The sequence below is a fragment of the Camelus ferus genome, chromosome 23, assembly GCF_009834535.1.
Source record: "Camelus ferus isolate YT-003-E chromosome 23, BCGSAC_Cfer_1.0, whole genome shotgun sequence".
NCBI classification, from domain to species: domain Eukaryota; kingdom Metazoa; phylum Chordata; class Mammalia; order Artiodactyla; family Camelidae; genus Camelus; species Camelus ferus.
In genome coordinates, this window is record NC_045718.1 from 25,039,985 (window position 1) to 25,061,823 (window position 21,839).

General features: G+C 34.4%; 2 protein-coding genes across 4 annotated transcripts in view; one reads left to right on the forward strand and one right to left on the reverse strand.

The window, feature by feature from the left end:
* Positions 1-5,448, forward strand: part of TRMT1L (tRNA methyltransferase 1 like) — a 29,763-nt gene extending 24,315 nt beyond the window's left edge. Inside the window, exons 12-15 of the mRNA XM_006185545.3 lie at positions 742-908; positions 1,580-1,642; positions 3,955-4,081; positions 4,195-5,448. Coding sequence (XP_006185607.2) covers positions 742-908; positions 1,580-1,642; positions 3,955-4,081; positions 4,195-4,447 — 610 coding nt within the window. The 3' untranslated portion in view covers positions 4,448-5,448. The remainder of the gene's footprint in view (positions 1-741; positions 909-1,579; positions 1,643-3,954; positions 4,082-4,194) is intronic.
* Positions 5,449-8,245: 2,797 nt separating this feature from the next.
* Positions 8,246-21,839, reverse strand: part of RNF2 (ring finger protein 2) — a 43,671-nt gene continuing 30,077 nt past the window's right edge. For all 3 annotated transcript variants that reach the window (XM_032466489.1, XM_032466490.1, XM_032466491.1), the window contains 6 exons: positions 20,586-20,674; positions 18,447-18,607; positions 17,582-17,797; positions 11,374-11,646; positions 10,343-10,514; positions 8,246-10,256 (listed from right to left, as the gene is read on the reverse strand). In XM_032466489.1, coding sequence (XP_032322380.1) covers positions 10,155-10,256; positions 10,343-10,514; positions 11,374-11,646; positions 17,582-17,797; positions 18,447-18,607; positions 20,586-20,672 — 1,011 coding nt within the window. In that variant the 5' untranslated portion in view covers positions 20,673-20,674 and the 3' untranslated portion in view covers positions 8,246-10,154. The remainder of the gene's footprint in view (positions 10,257-10,342; positions 10,515-11,373; positions 11,647-17,581; positions 17,798-18,446; positions 18,608-20,585; positions 20,675-21,839) is intronic.

A 21,839-nucleotide genomic window follows, 5' to 3' on the forward strand; every position in this document is an offset into this window, starting at 1 on the left:
TTCATACATATTTGCTAATAATAGCTACTATTCCTTGAGGATACACTTTGTACTAGGGGTTGTAAGTGTGCTATCTCATTTAATTCCCATAACAAGTCTGTGGGAGGCTTTATTTTCCATATTATGCTGAGCAATATGAGACTCAAAAGCAGTAACCACTCAAGACTACACAGCAAGTGAGTGGTGGAGCCAGGATGGGAATCCAGGTTTATCTGACTTGAAATTTCATATTCTGTCCATTATACCTTTGATTCTCAAATTAAATAGGAAGCGAATCAGACTCAGCCCTGGGCTATTTTTTAACCACATCACCACCAGCACAGGGAATTCTCATGTGACTCCCCCAGCTACACCTCACCCCACCCCACCCTACCATATACACACTGGAATTAAGGTTTACTAGTACTGACAGGAATATGCATTGTGGAAACCTCTGCATTACCCCATGCCCCTGTCTAGATCCTGACTAGATTTATAGGCTTTCATTGGGTAAATAGTGAATTTTATACTTTTGGTTTATCCTACACCTCTGTGTACCACAGGACTGAGCACTTACGAGGGCTCAATAAATTCTTGCTGACTTACTGTAAATAAAATTTCCTTGACTAATCCCAGTAACTTAGAGAACTGACATGATAAAAGGTGTGGGAAAATGATCTTAGTTGTAGTATAATTATGAACTTTTTTTTTTCTTTAAAGAAAACATTTCTTGAACCCAATTCTATTTTCCTCTTTTTTCAGGTCAAGTTCCCTTTTCAATACTGGATTCCTCAAAAGAATGCTATGTGAATCTGTTCACCATGGTTTAGATGACATTCAGACCCTAATAAAGACTTTAATCTTTGAGTCAGAGTGTACTCCTCAAAGTCAGTTTTCAGTCCATGTACCTTCAAATCTCAACAAGCAAGGTGACTAACTGAACACTAGCTTACAAATTTGCTATCAAAATTACTCCTTTTTTATTTGATATTATAATCAAAAGCAATATAAGTAGTGTGTATTAAGTAAATTCTCTTTAATGAGTTGAATCATAATATCGTTAGTTTTTTTTAATTGCATAGTTTTCTTGAGGTTTATATTCAGGACCTGAAATGAATAATGATTTTGTTAAGATATATTTTTTAAATTTAGTAGATAAAAAGAACTAAAAGTCTGTTGTAATTTTATTAACCTGTAATCTACCCTCTAGAAAGAGAAACCTTAGGTAATTCTTAGAATAGTGTGGCCAAAAATTTTATATCCATTGAGACATGGAAGCTAGATTTACACTCACCATTCAGTAGAGCGAAGTTTTTTCTCCTTTGTTTTCTCTTTAGTATAAATAGGCTTTTATAGTTTTATCTGGCTGTTGACTTAACGGTTAGCCTATTAGACATACCAGCATTCTTGTAAGTCACTAGACGAAGCAGCTCTTTTTAGAGGGCTAAAATTAATTCTTGCAGCCTGTTTTGGTCACAGAATCTTGTATTTTCATAAAAGCAGTGTGCATTTAATTTAGTAAGCTTTTATTTAAACTTTGAATTGTTGCTTAATGTCATTCTGTAAAATATTTTATCATTCCCATTTGTTTTTATTTTAGAAGAATATGGTGTATTTATTAAAACAACAGATGATACCACAGCAGATAATTACACTGCACAAGGTACGTATGCATGTGTGTGCATATATGTATGTGTGTGTCTGTGCGAAAAGGCACACAGCAGAAGGATAGCTGGAAGAGACTGTGTTAGTAGCCCACTTCAAAATGCATTTTTATCATATTACATTGACAACATAATTACAGTAAACTGTTTATCTGGCCTTTGCACAGTTCATAATTTCTATTAATATGTACTTCGTTCACATCTCTAATCTATGGTGATCTCCTTGAAAGAACTGTAAGATCTTGAAAAGCCTGTGAACCAAAACAAGATCAAGTTATATTTGATAAAGATTAAATTTTATTCTAATTCTTGTCAATTTTATCAATATAGGATTTATAGGAATTCCATTGATTAACCAGAAGACCCTATACTCTAGCCATAAGAATTTATTACATAGCCTTTCATAATTTAGGTTGTGTGCATACTTTAAAATATATTTGTATAATGCATTGCAAATTCATATCAAGAGTGTTAAGATTTGTAACATCAGTGCCTTAATGTCTAAGGTTTTTAAAAGACATTAGATTCTAAATGTGTTTATACAAGTAAAAAGAAGAAAACAGTGTTAAGTTTGAAAGAACAGGGGACTATAGTTACAAGCTGTAATTTTTATTAGTTGCTCAATATTTTAGTGTTGATCTTCAAAGACAAGAAAATTTCAACTGCTAGTAGCATGGTTTAATAATTACTGCATGCTCTTTCCAACAGTCGTATTCATTTGGCATCTTCAACTAATTTGCTAACAATCAGATCACTTAAAATGATTTATTCCCCTGAATTTCTCTGTTGGAGGGGTGAAAAAGGCATTATGGTACACTGTAAAGAGCATCAGATTTAAGAGCATCAGTCTGCTTTTTTGTGCTTGTTGTGTAACTTCAGCCAGGTACCCCACCCTTAACAGAGTTGTAAATCCTTTTTAGAATAAGGTAAAAATGTAAGTTTTTGAATATTTAAAATTTCTGAGCCTCTCATAATCAATTAAGGAAATTAAACTCATCTCTATGGGTTCTTTAATAGCTCTAAAATTAAATGATTATTCTAAACTGGTCTATCAACACATAAAACCTTCAGTGATAGAAAATAGCAGGCAAAAAAATGGATGTACTTCTAATAGAAATAAGATATTGTATCTGATTTTTAGTCTCAGACTTTCCTAAATCTGGGATAGATATGCCTTCTTAGGTTTGAGAGGCTATAATCAAGTTTCAGTTACCTGATTTAATGGGGGAGCCCTGAGTTGTTTTTGTTTTGTGTGCAAAGGCAACTGTTCAACAATAACTTATATTTATCTCTGAATCACTTACACGCATCAAATTTGCCTTCTGAATACCTTTTGCTTAAGTGAATGTTAATTACTTTTCGTGAGATTTGGCCATTACATCCATAGAGAAATAATTAAGAGTTGAATATTGAGAAGAATCTCATTATCATAACCTGGATATCTCAACTGTCTTCCTTTTGTGATTTTTGAAAGGATACTTTGCTATAAACTTACTTGCTTGATTCCTTTCACTTAAAATGGAAAGTCTTAAGTATTGTGGTAAGAAGTAGGCAATGAGATCACACACTGTTTACCTTTATAAATTTCTGTATCCAAGCCCTTGAGACTTAATTTGTGTTGGTTTTGTGTTGATTGAAGACCTACTAGTATCAAATACAGTTGACCCTCGAACAACCCAGGGATTAGTCCATGTATAACTTAGAGTCAGCCCTCCATCCACAGATGCAACCAACTATAGACCATGTAGTACTCATTTTTATTATAGAGAAATGTCTGCATTTAAGTGGACCCACCCATGCAGTCATGCAGTTCAAACCCTCATTGTATTCAGTAGAGAATACAAGTATGGAAATAAAGGATGTTATCCGTAGGAACTTAGAATACAATTTGGGAAGAAAGGACCAAAATACATAAAACAAGAAAAAAAAATGATAGAACTTAAACTCTGAATAGTGGAGTGTTGACAGTAATGAAATCTATGAGATGACTGGCCCAGGATTCATAAATGGCTTTCTATAGGAGATGGAAATAGAATGGAGGCTTAAAATTGAAGAACATCAAAACAAAGTTCTGACTCAGCAAACAGTTAAGTATTAAAATTACAGTAAAGGATAGTGAAAACATCAGTAATAAATACCTTATTTTGTATCTTATTCTTACAATAAAATTTCTTATTTTAAAAATTAATACTGGACAGGTTGAAATGGTGTCAGAGGATTTAGACTTGAGACACTATATAGTCATAAAAGTGTTTGTCTTGTAACTTTTAAGAGAATGCTAACTTTGTGTGTTTATATATGTATGTTTCAGCAAAGAGGAAAAGTAATGAAACAATCATAAATTTAGCCAAGAAGCAAAAGACTGATGTCAATACTGAACATCCTCCCTTTTACTACAACATCCATAGACACAGCATTAAAGGAATGAATATGCCAAAGTAAGACAGCCAGTGAATGACAAAGTGTATATATTTAATATTTTAATGACATTGTGATTTAAATAAAAATACAAGAACCTCATTATTTTTTTTTTCTCCTTCCCTTGTTGCAGGTTAAAAAAGTTTTTGTGCTATCTTTCTCAAGCAGGCTTTCGAGTCAGCCGAACTCATTTTGACCCAATGGGTGTTCGTACAGATGCACCTCTGATGCAGTTTAAATCTATCCTTTTAAAATACAGCACTCCCACCTACACTGGAGGACAGTCAGAGGGCCACGTCCAGCCAGCATCCGAAGATACAGTAGCTGACAGGGTCGAAATGTCAGCGAATGACAAAGCAGAAGCAAGTGGTTGCAGAAGATGGTAAATGTGAAGAAGAGGTTATCCCCAGATGTCCGTATTGATGGCCTGATAGTTCTCTATACCAACTGCAGTGCTTTTTCTATTCTTTCAATTCAGTGGTGTAAAAATAAAAAACAGTGCTGTTTTCATTCAGAAAATAAGCAGTTTCTAACTTAGCTGGTTTGGGAGCTATGCTTTCCAAGTTTTTCTTATTTTAAAGAAAACTTCTTAAAATTTTAATGAAAACATTTCATACGAAGCTAAATTTGCGACTGAGATCACCCTACTGTTTAATAACTCAGAAAATTTTCACATGCAAAGTGTTAGAAAGTTTATGTCTATTGTGGAAGCCATCCTTTACTATTCTTAATCACATCTCTACTTAAACTGACTCATGATATTTCTGTTTTTCTGTTTGGAGTGGATAAGATAAAGCCAGAGGCCTTTTATTAAAATGGCCCTAAACGGAGTAAGAACAATGTTGTCTTTTGGAGTCACTAATGTATTTCACAGTTAGGAGCTAAAGTATGTTCCGAGTTTCAAGAAATCATACCTCTCCCCACCTTGATCTTTTAGTTTATTACTAGCTTTTTAGAAATTAAATACTTGCCTGAGATAGATGTACCTCTTTCTTACATGTTTAAGGTCTAAACTTCAAAGTAAGATTTTGTCAAATAAACTGAGACCATTGCTCTAATATAGTAATTGTTCACAAGCACTAAATTCTGAAGAGGAGAAATTTTGTTACAAATTAAACAAACGGGGTGATCTCAAGTGCCTCAGTTAATGCACGTTCAGTATTCATTCGCTTGGTTGTGCTACCTCTCAGGAGTAAAACTTGTCACCTTATGAATTTATGAAGTGAGGACTTTTTGGTTTTTGAAGTGGTTTTGTTCTGTTTTGTTTGCTTTTTGATGTGTGTATGTGCGAATTTTTTGTATAAGTAGCTCAGGCTAACATGACTACGAAAATCAGTTGGAAAAAAATCTTGTTCCCATTAATAAATATTGTCCTTGCTCATTTGAATTAGAGTTTGGATGAGAAGATACACCAAAAGTTTAGATGTTTGTCTCAAGGACTTGAGAAGTATTTCTTAGAGGAAGTAATTTTTTTACAAGCATTAACCTTGGAGAATGGGGAGAGATTAGTAACTGAAAGGTTGAAATATACTATATAAGAAAAAAAAGCACTCCCATGACATACATAGAAATCCAGGGAGAAATATATCAACATAGAATATGAATTTAGTGGAAATAAAAGAAAATCTCTTTGTGTTATTACAAGATAGTCCTAAAAGGATGCTTTTTCTTTTCCCCTATTAATAAAATTATACATTTTACTAAAATAATGGAATAGGTGAAGTGCAAGTTAGTTTCTATAATGACCATTAAAAAAAACCCTCAATTATACCTACCAGTTAAAATTATAACTCACAAATGATCACAAAAAGAAAGAAAAGCTATTAGTTTCTTCTTTTGAATAGTTAAGAAAAATTAGTATAAATTCATAAGGCAAACCAGCACATGGACCACGTGATTTACTACATATTGTTAAACTGAATACCAGCTACAAAAAATTCCATTTAAAAATCACATCAAATAGAATAAAATACCTAGAAATAAACTTAACCAAGGAGGTGAAAGACCTAGACTTTCAAAACTAAAACACTGACAAAGGAATCTATAAATGATACAAAGAAATGAAAAGGTATCTCATGTTCTTGGATTACAAGAATTAATACTTTAAACTGTCCATACTTCCCAAATCAATCTACAGATTTAATGCAATCCCTATCAAAATATCCATGACATTTTTCAAAGAACTAGAACAAATAATTCTGAAGTTTATAAAGAACTGCAAAAGACCCAGAACTGCCAAAAAAGAACAAATCTAGAGGTATCGTACTCCCTGACTTCAAACTATATACTACAATGTTTCAGTAATCAAAACAGCATGGTACTGGTGCAGAAACAGGCACAGATCAATGGAAAACAAGAGAGCACAGAAATAAACCCACACAGTTATGGTGAATTAATTTACAACAAAGGAGGCATGATTATATAATGGAGAAAAAACTCTCTTCAGTAAGTGGTGCTGGGAAAACTCGATAGCTACATGTAAAAGAACAAGATTTGATTTCTCCACACCATATACAAATTCAAAATGAGTTAAAGACCTAAATGTAAGACCTGAAACCATAAATCTAGAGGAGAACATACGCAGAACAGTTTGACATAAATTTTAGCAATATTTTTTGGATCTATCTCCTTAAAGCAAAAGAAAAAGCAAAACATAAATAAATGAGACCTAATTAAACTTAAAAGCTTTCACACAGCAAAGAAAATCATTGACAAAATGAAAAGACAACCTACTGAATAGGAGATAACAGTTGCAAATGATACGACCAATAAGGGGTGAATATCCAAAATACATAAACAGCTCAACAACAATAACAAAAAACGTGATTAAAAAATGGGCAGAAGAACTGAATAGATATTTTTTTCAAAGAAGACGTAAGGATGGCCAACAGGCACATTAAAAAAAACAGGTTCAACATCGCTAATATTCAGAGAAATGCAAATCAAAATCACACTGAGAAAACAACTACCATCTGATTCTGCAATTCTACTGCTGGGTATTTATCTGAAGAAAATGAAAGCACTAATTCAACAAGACACATGCACCCCAATGTTCACAGCATTATTTACAGTTGCCAAGATATGGAAGCAACCTAAGTGCCCATCAGCAGATGAATGGATAAAGAAGGTGCAGTATATATATAAGCACATATATATACATACAGACACACACATACACAATGGAATTGAAATATTACTCAGCCATAAAAAAGAAAAAATCCTGCCATTTGCAACAATGTGGATGGACGAGAAGAGTATTATGCTGAGTGAAATTAAGTCAGACAGAGAAAGACAGATATTCTGTGTTATCTCTTACATGTGAGATTGCAAAATGGTACAGACACTATGGAAAAAAGTTTGGGGTTCCTCAAAAAATTAAACATAAAATTACAATCAAGCAACTTAACTTCTAGGTATATGACCAAAGGAATTTAAAGCAGGGACTCAAATGGACACTTGTACAAAAATTGTCACAGCAGCACTATTAACAATAGCAAAAAGTGTCCATCCATCTAATTCTCTAATCCAAAACTCTTAATTCAAAAAGATGCACCCCCAATGTTCATAGCAGCACTATTTACAATAGCCAAGACACGGAAGCAACTTAAATGTCCATCAGCAGATGAATGGATAAACAAAATGTGTATACATGCAGTAGAATATTATTCAGCCACAAAAAAGGAATGAAATTCTGATACATGCTACAACATGGATGAACCTTACATTATGCTATGTGAAATAAGACAGACACAAAGGATAAAAAAAACTGCATGATTTCACACACATGATGCCTAAAACAGTCAGATTCAAAGAGAAAAGGAGAACAGAGTTTATTGGGCTGAGGGTCGGGGTAAGAATGGGGAATTATCATGTAATGGGCATAGAGTTCTTGACTCAGATGATGAAAACATTCTGGAAATTGTGGTCATGGTTATACAATATTGTGAATGTATTTAATGTCACTAAATTTTATGGTTAAAACAATAAATTAGGTTATATATATTTTACTGTAATAAATTTTTAAATGATAATGTATTATCCAAAGGCCATCTTCACATTTGGTGAGCCTTTTTTTCCTCATTGAGATGGTGGTTACCTACATAAAATTTTATAAAACCTAGGCCAGTAGTAAAAGTAAATAGTTCCCACTCCCAAAACACACAAACATACACACACACACAACATTACACACTCAATGCTCTATCAAATACCTATAATTATATTTTGCAAAGGATACATATCCAATAAATTCACTAATGATGCAAAGAATTTACATCCTCCCATACTGACAGATAAAAACACATACATTCTCTAAGCACAAAGTTTATATTCACAAATAACTTTTTGCTTAAAGATAAATTTCAATTAATCACAATGGGAATTTAGTTATTTAATGCAACCACTAATCTAATGTCACCAATAAAATCTAAGCAGTTGTATCACAAAACAAGGGTTATAGTCAGTGGACATGCATTAATAATCTATACAACTTAACATTACACCAGAAAAGGAATTGAATACAAAATTTCCCTTGATTTTTGGTAGTTTTCAAATTTCATGGCACAAATTACCAAAAAAAATTCCAGTAAAAACAGATTTTAAGTATTTTCAATAAAATGGTAAAAAAATTGAGTAAGTCTTTAAGTTTTCATATTGCGGTGAAGATTTAAAACATCAAGCTGGCCCCAAACTGTCAAAAATGATGGGCAATTATTTACAATGGTTAGACAGGTTTAATTACAGTGGTACTGGAGGACTCCTCTCCCATGGCAAAAACCTTTTATGGTTAATATCTCAATGCAAATATGCTTCTGTAAATACTGTGATTAATATAAACTTGGAAACAGGAAAGGGATAAAAAATTAACAGACAAGTCAATCTTATTTCTGACCTGTCATCATAAAAGCCTTCTGGCTCCAAACACCAAACACTGTCCTTCAATAGAAAACTAAATTAAGAGTAGAATGACTTTACCATACCTGTGGACATTCTTCTACAGAATAAATTTTCACTACACATCAAAGCAGGGCTCAAGTTCCGTTAACTTGCTTCTCTAGAGTGTAATTAGCAGAGCACCAAATTTATAAACTGATACTGGCAACCCAAAATGCTAAACACACTTTTCAAACAGAAGCAAAATTTTTCCCCACTGTTACTTCTATGTGCCATATATTTTTGAAATTTATGTGGCTACCAATATGAAAAGAATTAGGGAAGCTTTGAACATATCTTGTACTTTTCATCAAGACTAAAGTGCAAAATATCTCCATGTCTCTGGTATTTTAATAGGGAAAAAACATACATAATAAAGGAACCAAAGGGACAGAACTAACACAAAAAAGACTTCTTTAAATATACACTTGAAAACTACACAAGACCAATTTAATTTCTTTTCCTTCACTGAAATCTGCAAATGAACCAAGTTCTCACAGAACTTGAGATCTTATTTGACTCTCTTTCCTAGGATCAGAAATTCCAAAATTAGAGGGGAAAAAATGGAAGAAAATAACATTGCATGACAATGGACACTAAGTTCATAATGAACTTTTTTTTTTTAAATGAGATACTATGGAAGAAAATACCATGAAAATAATAATCCTATGAGAATTGTTTTTTAAGCACAGTAAGTTTGAGCCTTGGTCTTCATGAAGATACTACAGCTTATATAGAAAACTATAAATATACAAGACTCCAGGAAAAAAAAGTCAAAATACATATTATTTAATATTCTGTAAGCCTAAAAAACTTTTGAAGGGAGGGAAAAGGATGGCCAACTGAATCCACTTAAGAATAACAGAACTATGAAAAATTCCTGGGTCAAAAGCTCCAAGGTGCTCCAAATGGAACCATACTTTGTGAAAACATACAACTTATTTTTAAAAGGAAAGACGAAGTACTGAACAATTGCAGTCCCTTCCAAAGAGGAAATCTTAAATTAAGGGAAAAAGATTCTAACAGTGTAAACGAGTCTGGCTCAGAAAGAAAACTGAACATATCCAAGGTTATGTCCATAAAAGTAATGACGGTATATCTTTAATATTAAAGAAATAGGCTATCAAAATGTTCATTCTTAGAACTGGTTTTAGTCAAAGCTCATTTGTGCTCCTTTGTGGGTGCATAATAAAGTTCCATGGGTTTGTTCACTTTCCAGTATTTCTCACTGACCAATTCCAAAGAAAAAGAGCCATTTAACACCTAAAACAAGAAAAGAAAAAGAATTACAGGAAGGCCGCCCAAGGCACAGCAACAGTGAGACTGAGCCTATTATTTGAAACACTTACAGTAAACTGGCCACTGGCTGTTGCTATGTAAATGGTATACTGCTTCTCACTGGCTGTATCAAGGTTCATCTGGTGTGATTCTCCTTTGCTTCGAAGTTCTTCTAAAGCTAGCCTCACAGCCAGATACTTGGACAAGTGATCAACAGTGGCATTACCTGAAGTCTTTATGTATCTGAGAAAACAAATCATTAAAAACTTAATTTCTAGATTAAGATAAAATGTACTTAAATTATAAAAACTAATACATTTCTAAAAGGCTTATATAAAATACAAATGTCTCAATTATTGGCAAAATAGTATCTAAAATTTATTCCTCTATTATCTAAAAATTTCTTACTGAATGGTACGGAAGAGGGGAAAGTACAAGCTGACTGTCTATCAGGCCATGAAAGTTCCATCCACCTTACCACTCATAAAATATGATATAAAATGACAAAAATCAAATAGAACACACACTGTACTAAGAGGGAAAAAAAGAACCTACTCCTCAACCCCAGTGATCAGAGTTCTGAGTCTACAGCAGGAAGCAAGGAGAAGATTAAGAATATGAGCAAATTTCTTACTAAGAATTAATTCATTTTAGGTTTTTAAGACTGAGCACAGAAGTGCTAATCTTGAGGGTTTTTTTTTTTTTTTTAATGCATGGTATAACAATCACTCACTCAACAAATATCTGATGCTTGTCTGCTCTCAATGGCAGGCAGTGTACTCTCCAGAGGTATACAGTGGGAAAGCAGCCATCCTGGTCAGCATGAATTTTAGAGCCTATTGGCACCCTACCATCACTGTTAAGACATTTAAATGATCCTTTTTGCTCCTCTATCTAGGACAGTCCTCCTTTCAGATATGCAACTGTGGGTGGGAAGCACAGGAGGAGAGAAGAAAACAACAATCCAGACAGCCAGATGTACAAATGAACCCTGGTAATCAATGGGATGAGAAATATTCCCCTTGACTCTTACGCAGAACTGCCTTTTAACTCCACAGTAAACATTCTAAATTCATAGTCTGAAACTAACCAACACACTTACCTTGTCTGTGCACTGTCATCCTTTTCCATAAGCGTTGGATGAGGCCTGAATACTAATTCAATTTCACTAGCACCATCCATTACTGGATCAATAGCCACTGTTGCATTGTTATTATCCAGCTCAAGCCCAGAATCATCCGATGTTTTCGTCCTTTTGTTACTTGGTCCTGCTTCCTGGTTGCTGTGTGTGGATGCATTACTACAGTGAGAACTATCGCCATTGTCTTCCGCTCCACTACCATTTTCAATCTGTTGTTTCTTGCCTCGCTGTAATCTAGTTAAAGAAAAAGAAAACAACGGGTTGTATAAAATCTACATTTAGGCCTTTTCAATCCATCAGTTCTGAAGCATGTTTATTAAATTTACTAAATTCTAAAAAAACCCTGATAAATGAATTTGCTCCAACTTAAATAATGGCATTTATTTCCCATATGTCCCTTGAAGGTCTAATGAACCTCACTCACACACAGGCAAACATTTGAATAAATTACATAAATGTTTATATTCACTTAAAAATTTTATTGATTATAGGAATTATTGCCAAACTTTTATTTATATTTCAATAGTTTTCCTTGTTACAAGAATTCAAATCTAAAGAAAGGCATGATGAAAATTTTAAAGTTCTGAGGGAAGATATTTGTCTCTTTAATAAAAGATTCTTAAGAAAACAAGACTTAAGAGGCAGGTAAGCACTCCCTTCCTACCAAAAGTTTGCTAACGCAATGCAAAATTATTCTAATGTGAAGATGAGACTGTATCTAAATATGGAGTATGAATACAGAAGTAGTTCTCCAACAAGCTCAAATACTAAAATCCAATAACTGGGTGAGGCACTTTGTGTATACATCTTATTTGCTCATTAAAACAACCGTCAAGGCAGTTAACATTATCATCATTTTATAACTGAGAAAAACCAAAGAAACATGTCCAAGGCCCATGGTTATAAGCAAGTAAACACTAGAACTAGGGCTAGGACATGATATGCATTCTTTCTACCATACACGCTGCCTCCCTCTCTACCTGTATAGATAAGAAAAAAGGAAGAATATATGATGAAAAGGAAGTATGAAAGAATGACATGGACTTCTAAGAACAGTGTCACTATTACATGTTTATTGCCAGAACAAGGAAATAATAGCCCACTGCTTAAGAAAGATACTCAAGAACTGTTTTGTTTTTTTTTTAATTGAACTATAGTTGATTTACAAATTTAGGTTCAGGTGTTCAGTAAAGTGATTCAGCTATATATATATATAAATATGTGTGTGTGCATGTGTACATACACATTCTTTTTCAGATTCTTTTCCATTATAGGTTATTGCAAGGTACTGAATATAATTTCCTATGCTACACAGTAAATTCTTGCTGTTTTGTTTTATATATAGTGGTGAGTATCTGTTGGTTCCTAATTTATCCCTCTCCCTCCATCCTTTGATAACCATAAATTTGCTTTCTGTATCTCAGTCTGTTTCTGTTTAGTAAGTAAGTTCATTTGTGTTATTTTTTAGATTCCACATATAAATGAAATCATGTTAATATTTGTCATTCTTTGTCTGACTTACTTGACTCAGTATGATAATCTCTAGGTCCATCCATGCTGCTGCAAATGGCAATGTTTTATTCTTTTTTATATAGCTGAGTAATATTCCATTGAATATATGCACATACACACACCACATCATCTTTATCCATTCATCTGTTGATGGACACTTAGGTTGTTTCCATGTCTTGGCTATTGTAAACAATGCTGCAATACATTAGGCTACACGTATCTTTTTGAATTAGAGTTTTTATCTTTTCTGGACATATGCCCAGGAGTGGGACTGAGGGATCATGTGGGAACTCTATTTTCAGTTTTTTAAGAAACCTCCATACTGTTTCCCATAGTGACGGCAGCAAATTACATTCCCACCAACAGTGTAGGAGGCTTTCCTTTTTTCACACCCTCTCCAACATTTATTGTTTGTAGACTTTTCGATGATGGCCATTCTGACCAGTGTGAGGTGATACCTCATTGTAGTTCTGATTTGCATTTCTCTAATAATTAGCAATGCTGAGCATCTTTTCATATGCTCTTTGGCCAATTGTATGACTTCTCTGGAGAAATGGCTATTTAGGTCTTCTGCCCATTTTTGATTAGGTTGTCTGGGTATTTTTGACATCAAGTTATATAAGCTATCTGTGTATTTTGTAAATTAAGCCCTTACCAGTCACGTCATTTGCAAATATTTTCTCCCATTCTGTATGTTGTCTTTTTGTTTTGTTTGTGGTTTCCTTTGCTGTGCAAAAGTTTATATATTTGATTAGATCCCATATGTATATTTTTGCTTTTATCACTTTTGCCTTGGGAGACTGATCTAAGAAAATACTATGATTTATATATCAGAAAATGTTTCACCTATGCTCTCTTCTAGGAGTTTTATGCTATCATGTCTTATGTTTAAGTCTTTAAGCCGTTTTGAGTTTATTTTGTTTATGGTGTGAGGGAGTATTCTAACTTCACTGATTTACATGCTGCTGTCCAGCTTTCCCAACACCACTTGCCAAAGACACTGTCTTTTCTCCATTGAATATTCTTGCCTCCTTTGTTGAAGATTAATTGATCATAGGTGTGTGGCTTTATTTTGGGACTCTTTGTTCTGTCCATTGATCCGTTTCTGTTTTTCTGCCAGTTCCATGCTGTTTTGATTACTGTAGCTCTGAAGTATTGTCTGAAGTCTGAGAGGGTTGTACCTCCACAGTTTTGTTCTTTTTCCTCAGGATTGCTTTGGAAATTCTGGGACTTCTGTGATTCTATATAAACTTTAGGATTACTTGTTGTAGTACTGTATGTCTATGTCCTGGGTAATCTGATAGGGATTGCATTAAATCTGTAGATTGCTTTGGGTAGTATGGCCATTTTACTAGTATTAATTCTTTCATTACAAGAGCATGGAATATCTTTCCATTTCTTTAAATCATCTTTAATTTCCTTTATCAGTGTTTTATAGTTCTCAGCATGTAAGTCTTTCAATTCCTTGGTTGGTTTTATTCTAATATATTTTTTGTTGTGATTTTAAAAAGGATTGTTCTTTTTTTATTTTCCTTTTCTGTATTTCATTGTTAGTGTAAAGAAATGCAACAGATTTCTGAATGTTAATCTTGTATCCTGCTACCTTGCTGAATTTGTTTATCAGCTTACTAGTTTTTGTGTGGAGTCTTTAGGGTTTTCTATATATAGAATCATGTCATCTGCATATAGTGACAATTTTACCTCCTCCCTTCCAATGTGGATTCCTTTTTATTTTTTTTCTTGTCTGATTGCTATGTTCTTGTCAATACTATGTTGAATAAAAGTGGTGAGAGAGGGTACCCTTACTTAGGAAAGAAGCTCAAGAACTCTTTTGGTTTTGGGGTTTTTTTTTTTTCACTTAAAAAAAAAATGTTCATGAAACCTATAGATCATTTCAAAACTAAGAGGGGATGACTAATATGTTAAATGACAAAACTATGATTCAAAAAGATTCGAACAAATACAATGGAATATTATTCAGCCTTAAAAAGGAAGGAAATTCTGCAGGTGCTACAACATGGATGAACTTTGAAGACATTAAGCTAAGTAAATAAACCAATCACAGAAAGACAAACACCAGGATTCCACTTATATGAGGTATTTAAAGTAATCAAATTCGAAGAAACAGAAAGCAGAATGGTGGTTATCAGGAGCTGAGGAGAAAGAAATGAGTAATTATTGCTTAATCAGTACAGAGTTTCAGTTTTATAACATGAAATGAGTTCTAGAAATTGGGGTTGCAAAACTATGTGAATGTACTTAAATACTGAACTGGTTCAAATGGTAAATTTTATGTTATGTGTTTTTAATCACAATTTTTAACTGTGATGTGAACAGACTAAAATAATGAAATGAATAAAACACTCAACAGGGTTACTTGTCTAATGTATTTACTTTTATCCCACACTTCTTTCCAAATGACAGAGCTACATTAATGTAATTTCAGGCAGCATTCACAGAATAATGTTAAGATAATAGAGATAAATAGCCTATTATATCCTATAGCAAATCATATCTATAATACTATATACTGTTCCAGAGGTAGCACTGCAAGAATTATACACCAACAAACTTGGATGTCATATGAGAAATAATAAAAGAAATTAGGCATGTAAATATTTAGCCTTTAGAAGAGCACATAAAACTGTATATTTACATGAAATTATTTGAAGACTAGCAGACAGATGTAGAATCTGAAAGAAGTGTAGAACCCACCATTAAGTATTTTGACAAAGACAGATCAAGACTACTACACATAAAAGACTAACTTTAATTCAACGTAAAGGCAGAGTTTTAAAGACAATTCACGCACACAGAGCTGCTTACTGAGCAGCTACTTTCCAAGCACTGGTGTTGTAAGGGCACTGACAGCCTCTAGGGCTTGTGTTAATTCTAGCACAGCAAAGAACATGCACACACTCAGAGAACGGTAGGCGCGATGAGAACAACGAGGCAAGGAGGGTAGGAAAGCATGGAGTCCTGGGGTGGAAGACAGAAACCTAGCAGACACCTGAAGAAAGAGAATGTGCCATGTGGATGATCTGGAAGGTTCCAGGGAAAGGGAACAGTAAGTATAAAGGCTCAGAGGCAGAAACAAGCTTCTTAAGTCTGAAGAATAGCAAGGAAGCTGTAATAAAACTGTTAACAAATGAAAGGAGCTTCTATCATATACTCTCAACACTGAAAGTGTTCAAGCAAAATCAAAGGGGATTCTTTCTGCTGGTAGAAGACTAAATTGAACCACCATTAAAATCCCTCCAACTCTCAGGAATATTTAACTCTTTTAGAATAAATACATTCAACATTTAATACGTCATTTTACTTTGCTAAATAGAGTTGTAGGTCAGTTTAATATAGTTGAAACAGAGCACATATCTTAACCTTTAAGCCAATGGTTAAGTCTGTACTTCGGAACCACTCTGGAACCTTTAAAATACCAATGCTTGGACCCCAATCAAAGATTCTGAATTACTTAGTCTGGAGTGATACCTCTGCGGCCCTAGGATTTAAAAGCTTTCCAAGTGATTCTGATATTCAGCCAAAGTGAGAGCCACTAGATTGGGATGAAGGCTTTATTATCACCTCCTACTTTGGAAAGTGATGACTCTCCCTGAGACGTAAACATATCAGGAAGATGTCAGAGCAGAAAAGAGAACGGGGGTGAGGAAAGTGTTTATTATGCAGGGTCTTGGAAGCCACCCTTAAGGTCTTTTAACCTGAATGTGAACAGAAGCCATTAGAGGCTTCAAAGAGAAAGGAGAACCATAATTTGACTTCCAATTCATCACTTTGCCTGCAGTGCTGAGAACAGACTACGTGGGGGTAAGTAAGCATGGAAGGTAGAAAGACCAACTAGGAAGCTACTTCAATACTTCAATTGAAAGATGGTGGTGGCCTAGACCAATCTGGATATATTATGGAGAAAGCTGAAAATATATTTATTCACAGATTAGCATATAAACTGTAAGAAAAAAGAGAGGTTAAAGTTAACTCTAAAGTTTTTGGCTATAGCAAGTGGGATGACGGAACTGCCATCAACTGAAATGAGGAAGAATGAAGAGAAGTAAAGTTTAAGAATTAAAAGTTTAGTACTGGACATGTTAAGTTTGAGATAAGGAACAGCTAATGACATACAAAGGGAACCAGGAGAATATGGTCTCCTGAAAGCCAGGAGAAGAAAACGAATCAAAGAGAAAAAAGAAATTAATTGTGTAAAATGCTACCAAGTAAGATGAGATCTGAGAATCAGCAATTAGGTTTCCCAATGTTGAGGCCAATGGTAACCTTGATATGGGTGATATGGAGGGTGGGGATAAAGACTGATTAGAGGGGGTTCAAAACAGAATGGGAGAAAAATTGGAAATACTGAGTATAGTCAAATGCTTTAAAGGAATTCTGCTATAAAGAGGAGGAATCAAATAGTAAGTGGAGGAAGAAGTGGGTATAAAAGACGACTTTTTAAAGACTGTAGTATTTTCAATGGAATAACCTACCATGCCTGGAGGCATATATTATCCCAGCATGAAAAGGTAACCACAGAGAACTACTATTTATTACTGCATTTTACCTTTTTCAAAATGGAGGGTGTTAAGTAAATTTAATATTTAATAAAGTATTAAGAAAAATGACACCCTGTCTGGCCTTCTGTCCCACATACCTGTTCATGGCCTGTATCTTCAGTCCCTCCTCAATGCTGTGGCTGAGCGCTTGCTGATTATTGTGCTTGTTGATCCTGGCTAATACTCTTTCCTGATGAGCTTCGTACTCATCACGACTCGGATAAATTTTGCTGATGAGCGCATCAAAGTTTGGGTCTGGTCTTAGAGATCTTTTAGAAACTAGCTTTTTCCGGCAGGTAGGGCATTCTTTATTGCTAAACAGAAAGAGGGGCAAGAAAGTGTAAATAATGCCAGTATCTTTGGGCTAAAGACAAAAATAGCCAGCTTCCAGGTAATTATCATCTTTATTCCAATACTTCTATAAACTGACAGAAATTTAAACTGTAACCTGACTTTCCTTGAAAATCTGACTAGTGGTTAAACAAGATTTTTGAAACCTCAGACACTTTTTACTACTTGCTAACAGAGAAAAATCTGAATACTTCCTAACGATAATTTACATGTATAGCCATTTAAAAATAAAAATCTATTCTTCCCTAATATAAATTTCCATGCCATATATGGAAAAACTAACCACTAATATGTATTAATTTATATGTTATAAATTATTTTATTAAAATAGCATTCATCAGAATATTATTTTACATTCATAAAAAGTGAGAAAACCATGGTTTTATGCTTTATAATTTCCTCAAAACAAAAACTCATCCTATAAAAGCTTCTAAAATTATATAAAATCAGCTGTTTCAAAACAAAGATTCTCCAATAATTAAAACCTAGAATTTAGAGATTTCCAATTCGCAAAGTGAATACCTATAGAGAATATGTTTCTCAAAACCCACAGAGCACTAGAGCACTGTCTTGGTGTAATTTAAGTACCTAATATAATTCATTTCAACATACCCACTTCTGAGGGCTGTGATAATGCAGTCTGCACAAAAACGATGTAAACACTCCTTTGTAGTCATGGTATTCTTCAACATATCCAAACAAATTGGGCACATCAATTCACTATGTAGACTTCGAGGTGAAACCACAATTTCCAAGCCATCCGTTATTGCCTCCTGTAAAAGCATCACTTTAAAATAAAATGCTACCTATTTTTTTTTAATTATGGACCAAATCAAACATATAAGAATATTAAAAAAAATGACAAAAATGAACATCTATGTACCCACCCATCAACCAGTCACCACCGTCAACTCACAAACAGCCTTATTTTAGCTATAATTTCCTCCAAGTCCCCTCAGCCCCAGCACCAATGCAATATATAAATGATCTTATTTTAATGCTAACGATAACATAGGTATTTAAAAGATAACTGATGGTAAATTAGTCTCGTATAATTTTTTTTAAAGCACTCAGTATGGAATCAGATGACTTAGGTTCTAGTTCTACAATTAGCGTTGTGACTCGAAATAATTAGTTTCCATGTTGTCTTCTTACCTGCAAAATGAGGGAGTTAAGACTAAATGAACCCTTCCATCTTCATAACTGTACCATTTTGATAATAAATTTCATGCCATCCATTAAAATATTTTAAGATTCAAATATAAGTATTCTCTATTTACATACTATTATTTCATTTTAAAATCACTTTTTGAACCTTACAAAGTCTTGGTCCACAGAGGTAGTTCTATACAAAGTGGTCAGGTTCTCAGGCTAACCTACAAACCGATTTAAAACCATAGCACATCTGAAGTGTACCAAGTATTTCTAATTATCATGTCTAAAAACGCTTCCAGTGTAAAAATGCATCTGCAGTTCCAATGCAGAATTCAGGACACATCTCCCAACTGTACAAGTTAGTGACTCCCACTTTCTTCACCACTACCACTACCCATCCTTCCCACAAGGTGGCATCGAGAACAAAGACTACCTAGCTCTAAAGGCACCAAAACAGACTCCTATGGAGTAAGAAAAGAGGTCTAGAAGGTGGCCGTTGAAGAGGCAGATGCAGGTAGAAATAATGGGCTTCCCACATGTTCGCCAACACGTCCTGTGCCCACTGGCCCTCTATCATGCTTGTATTTTCTCTACAGGGTCAAAGATTGATGACCTTACAAGGAAAGACTTTGAAACTACAGATATTGTCCATTATCCAGTATCTATGGTGTTCCAAAGCTCTCTATATAAAGCATTTTCTGTATTTTACTTAGTTTAATATGTATACAAACTTTTTGTTTTGGGTTTATTTTTTTGTTGGGGGGTAGGTAATTTGATTGACTGATTTTTTTTTTTAAATGGAGGTACTAGGTATTTAACTGAGGACCTTGTGCATGCTAAGCACATACTCTACCACTGAGCTGTATCCTCTCCCCTCTACACAAACTTGATTTCAGAATTATAATCTCCACTTCTTACGTTTTGATCCCCTCTTCATCTCCAATTTTCCCTTACCTTTCTCTGGCTGTTCCCTCTCAGTCCCCTTTGCTGGTTCCTTTTCCATTACTTAATTTCTAAATGTTGACGTTCCTCTGGATGAAGCTCGTCTGGATGAAGTTCTGGGTCTTTTACTCATCTCTCTCTAAGTGATCTTTTCCATTCTCCCGCTTAAGTCCAGATCTTAGGTAGCATCTCTGCCTGTCTTACAGGCATCTCAAACTTAAAATGGAGTCTGGTTTTAAGCATATTTATCTCCTTCAAACCTGCTCCTCTCTGAAGTCTTTCCTATCGTCACTTTCTCAAAATAGTCTTCCTGGTTCCCCCATTATTTATTACAGCACTGAGGACTTTCCCTTTACAAAATTTCTCAAATGTGCAATTCTATGGATATTTACTTATTTAATGTCTATAAACTTCCTGGCCTGGTGCCACATCTGTTTTATTCACCACTTCACCTAGTTCCTAGTTTTGGACCTGCTATAGAGTATGCACTCAAATTATTTGTTGAATGAATGAAGTGTCAACCAAATACACACAAATTAGGACCGTTTGTACATAAATTTATTATTACTGTTCTTTCAAGTTTTCATTTTCTAAAAATGTATCCCAGCTTACATGGGTTTCATATTTCCCCTAAGTTATCTTAGTCTACATTACCTGAGGTGTTCGTTGTAATTCATATAAACTGAGTTCCCATGTTTTGCTTAACGGCTGAGTTCCGTTCGTCTGCACAGCCTGAGACATTGCTAGGAATGAAAAGGAGAGGAAAAAAATTTTTAGTATCTGAAAGGGAAATAAATCTCAAAACTAATTTTAGGAACTGTAAATCCTGAGAATAATAAAAACAGAAATTACACATTGGCTCCTCAAAAATGAAAAAGAAAAGCTCAAGAATCGTGCCTATATTTATAAATACAAGCTATTTGAGAACAAGAAGCTATCACTGATTCCTTACCACTTAAGGGCTAGCACAGAGAGAGTACTTAACTATTACTAGTGTATAGAAAACTCTCCTAACCCAAAACAATAAATATCTTCCTGAAACAGATGGTCATGGAACTCAGAACTAAGTCAGGAAAACTTCAGACTCTTCAGCACGGCCATCTAGTCCAACTTCTGCCAAAGACAGAAAATCTACTTTATAGCATTTTAAACCACAGATCATTCTGCCTCTTCTTTCACAGTTCCACTCATGAAAACCCCCTTTGTAGAAGTCAGTTTATGATGTTCAGAAAGCTCCTTTTAATGGTGAGCCCAAAACTACTGCCTATTCACCCTACAGCTGCCCTCTGGAGGCAACTGATTAAACTTCTCCCTGTCCAAGCAAAAATCTGAAGTAAACATGTTCAAATTTTTCAAATTTGAGTGCGTCATGGGTTTTGTTTATAATTTTGAGGCCGTCCACTGTGTCTACCTTGAAGACTCATTTTGCTTATCAGAACTACTGGACTCCCAAACAAGCACACATTCCTTGAGCCTTCTGTGCTTGAAATACAATTGTCTTTCAGCTCCATCTTGATCCCTAGTCAGTGCCCCCAACAGCAATCTGAAATCTGAGCAATTTTCCACAGAGCTCTGGTCACTCATCTAGCTGTTTATTTGTTAATCCCAGGATTAGCAACCTGTGCTTTGACTCCATTCTCTAAGAATCACAAATGGAAAAATTTCATGACAGGAACTTCCCCTTGATGAAATATTATCTTTTCTGTATCATTCAATCTTCAGAGGATCGAATGATGGCACGGACTCTAAGACCTGCTATGTACTCAAACTTTAGAGGCTAATGCATACAAGAGACCCATTAGACCAGTGTCTGCTCTCTGGAACAGCAAACTTTGCCATCAGCCCCTCTAAAAATCTTACGAGGAAATTATCTAAGAAACAGATCACTTTATTTAATGTAATGTAGGA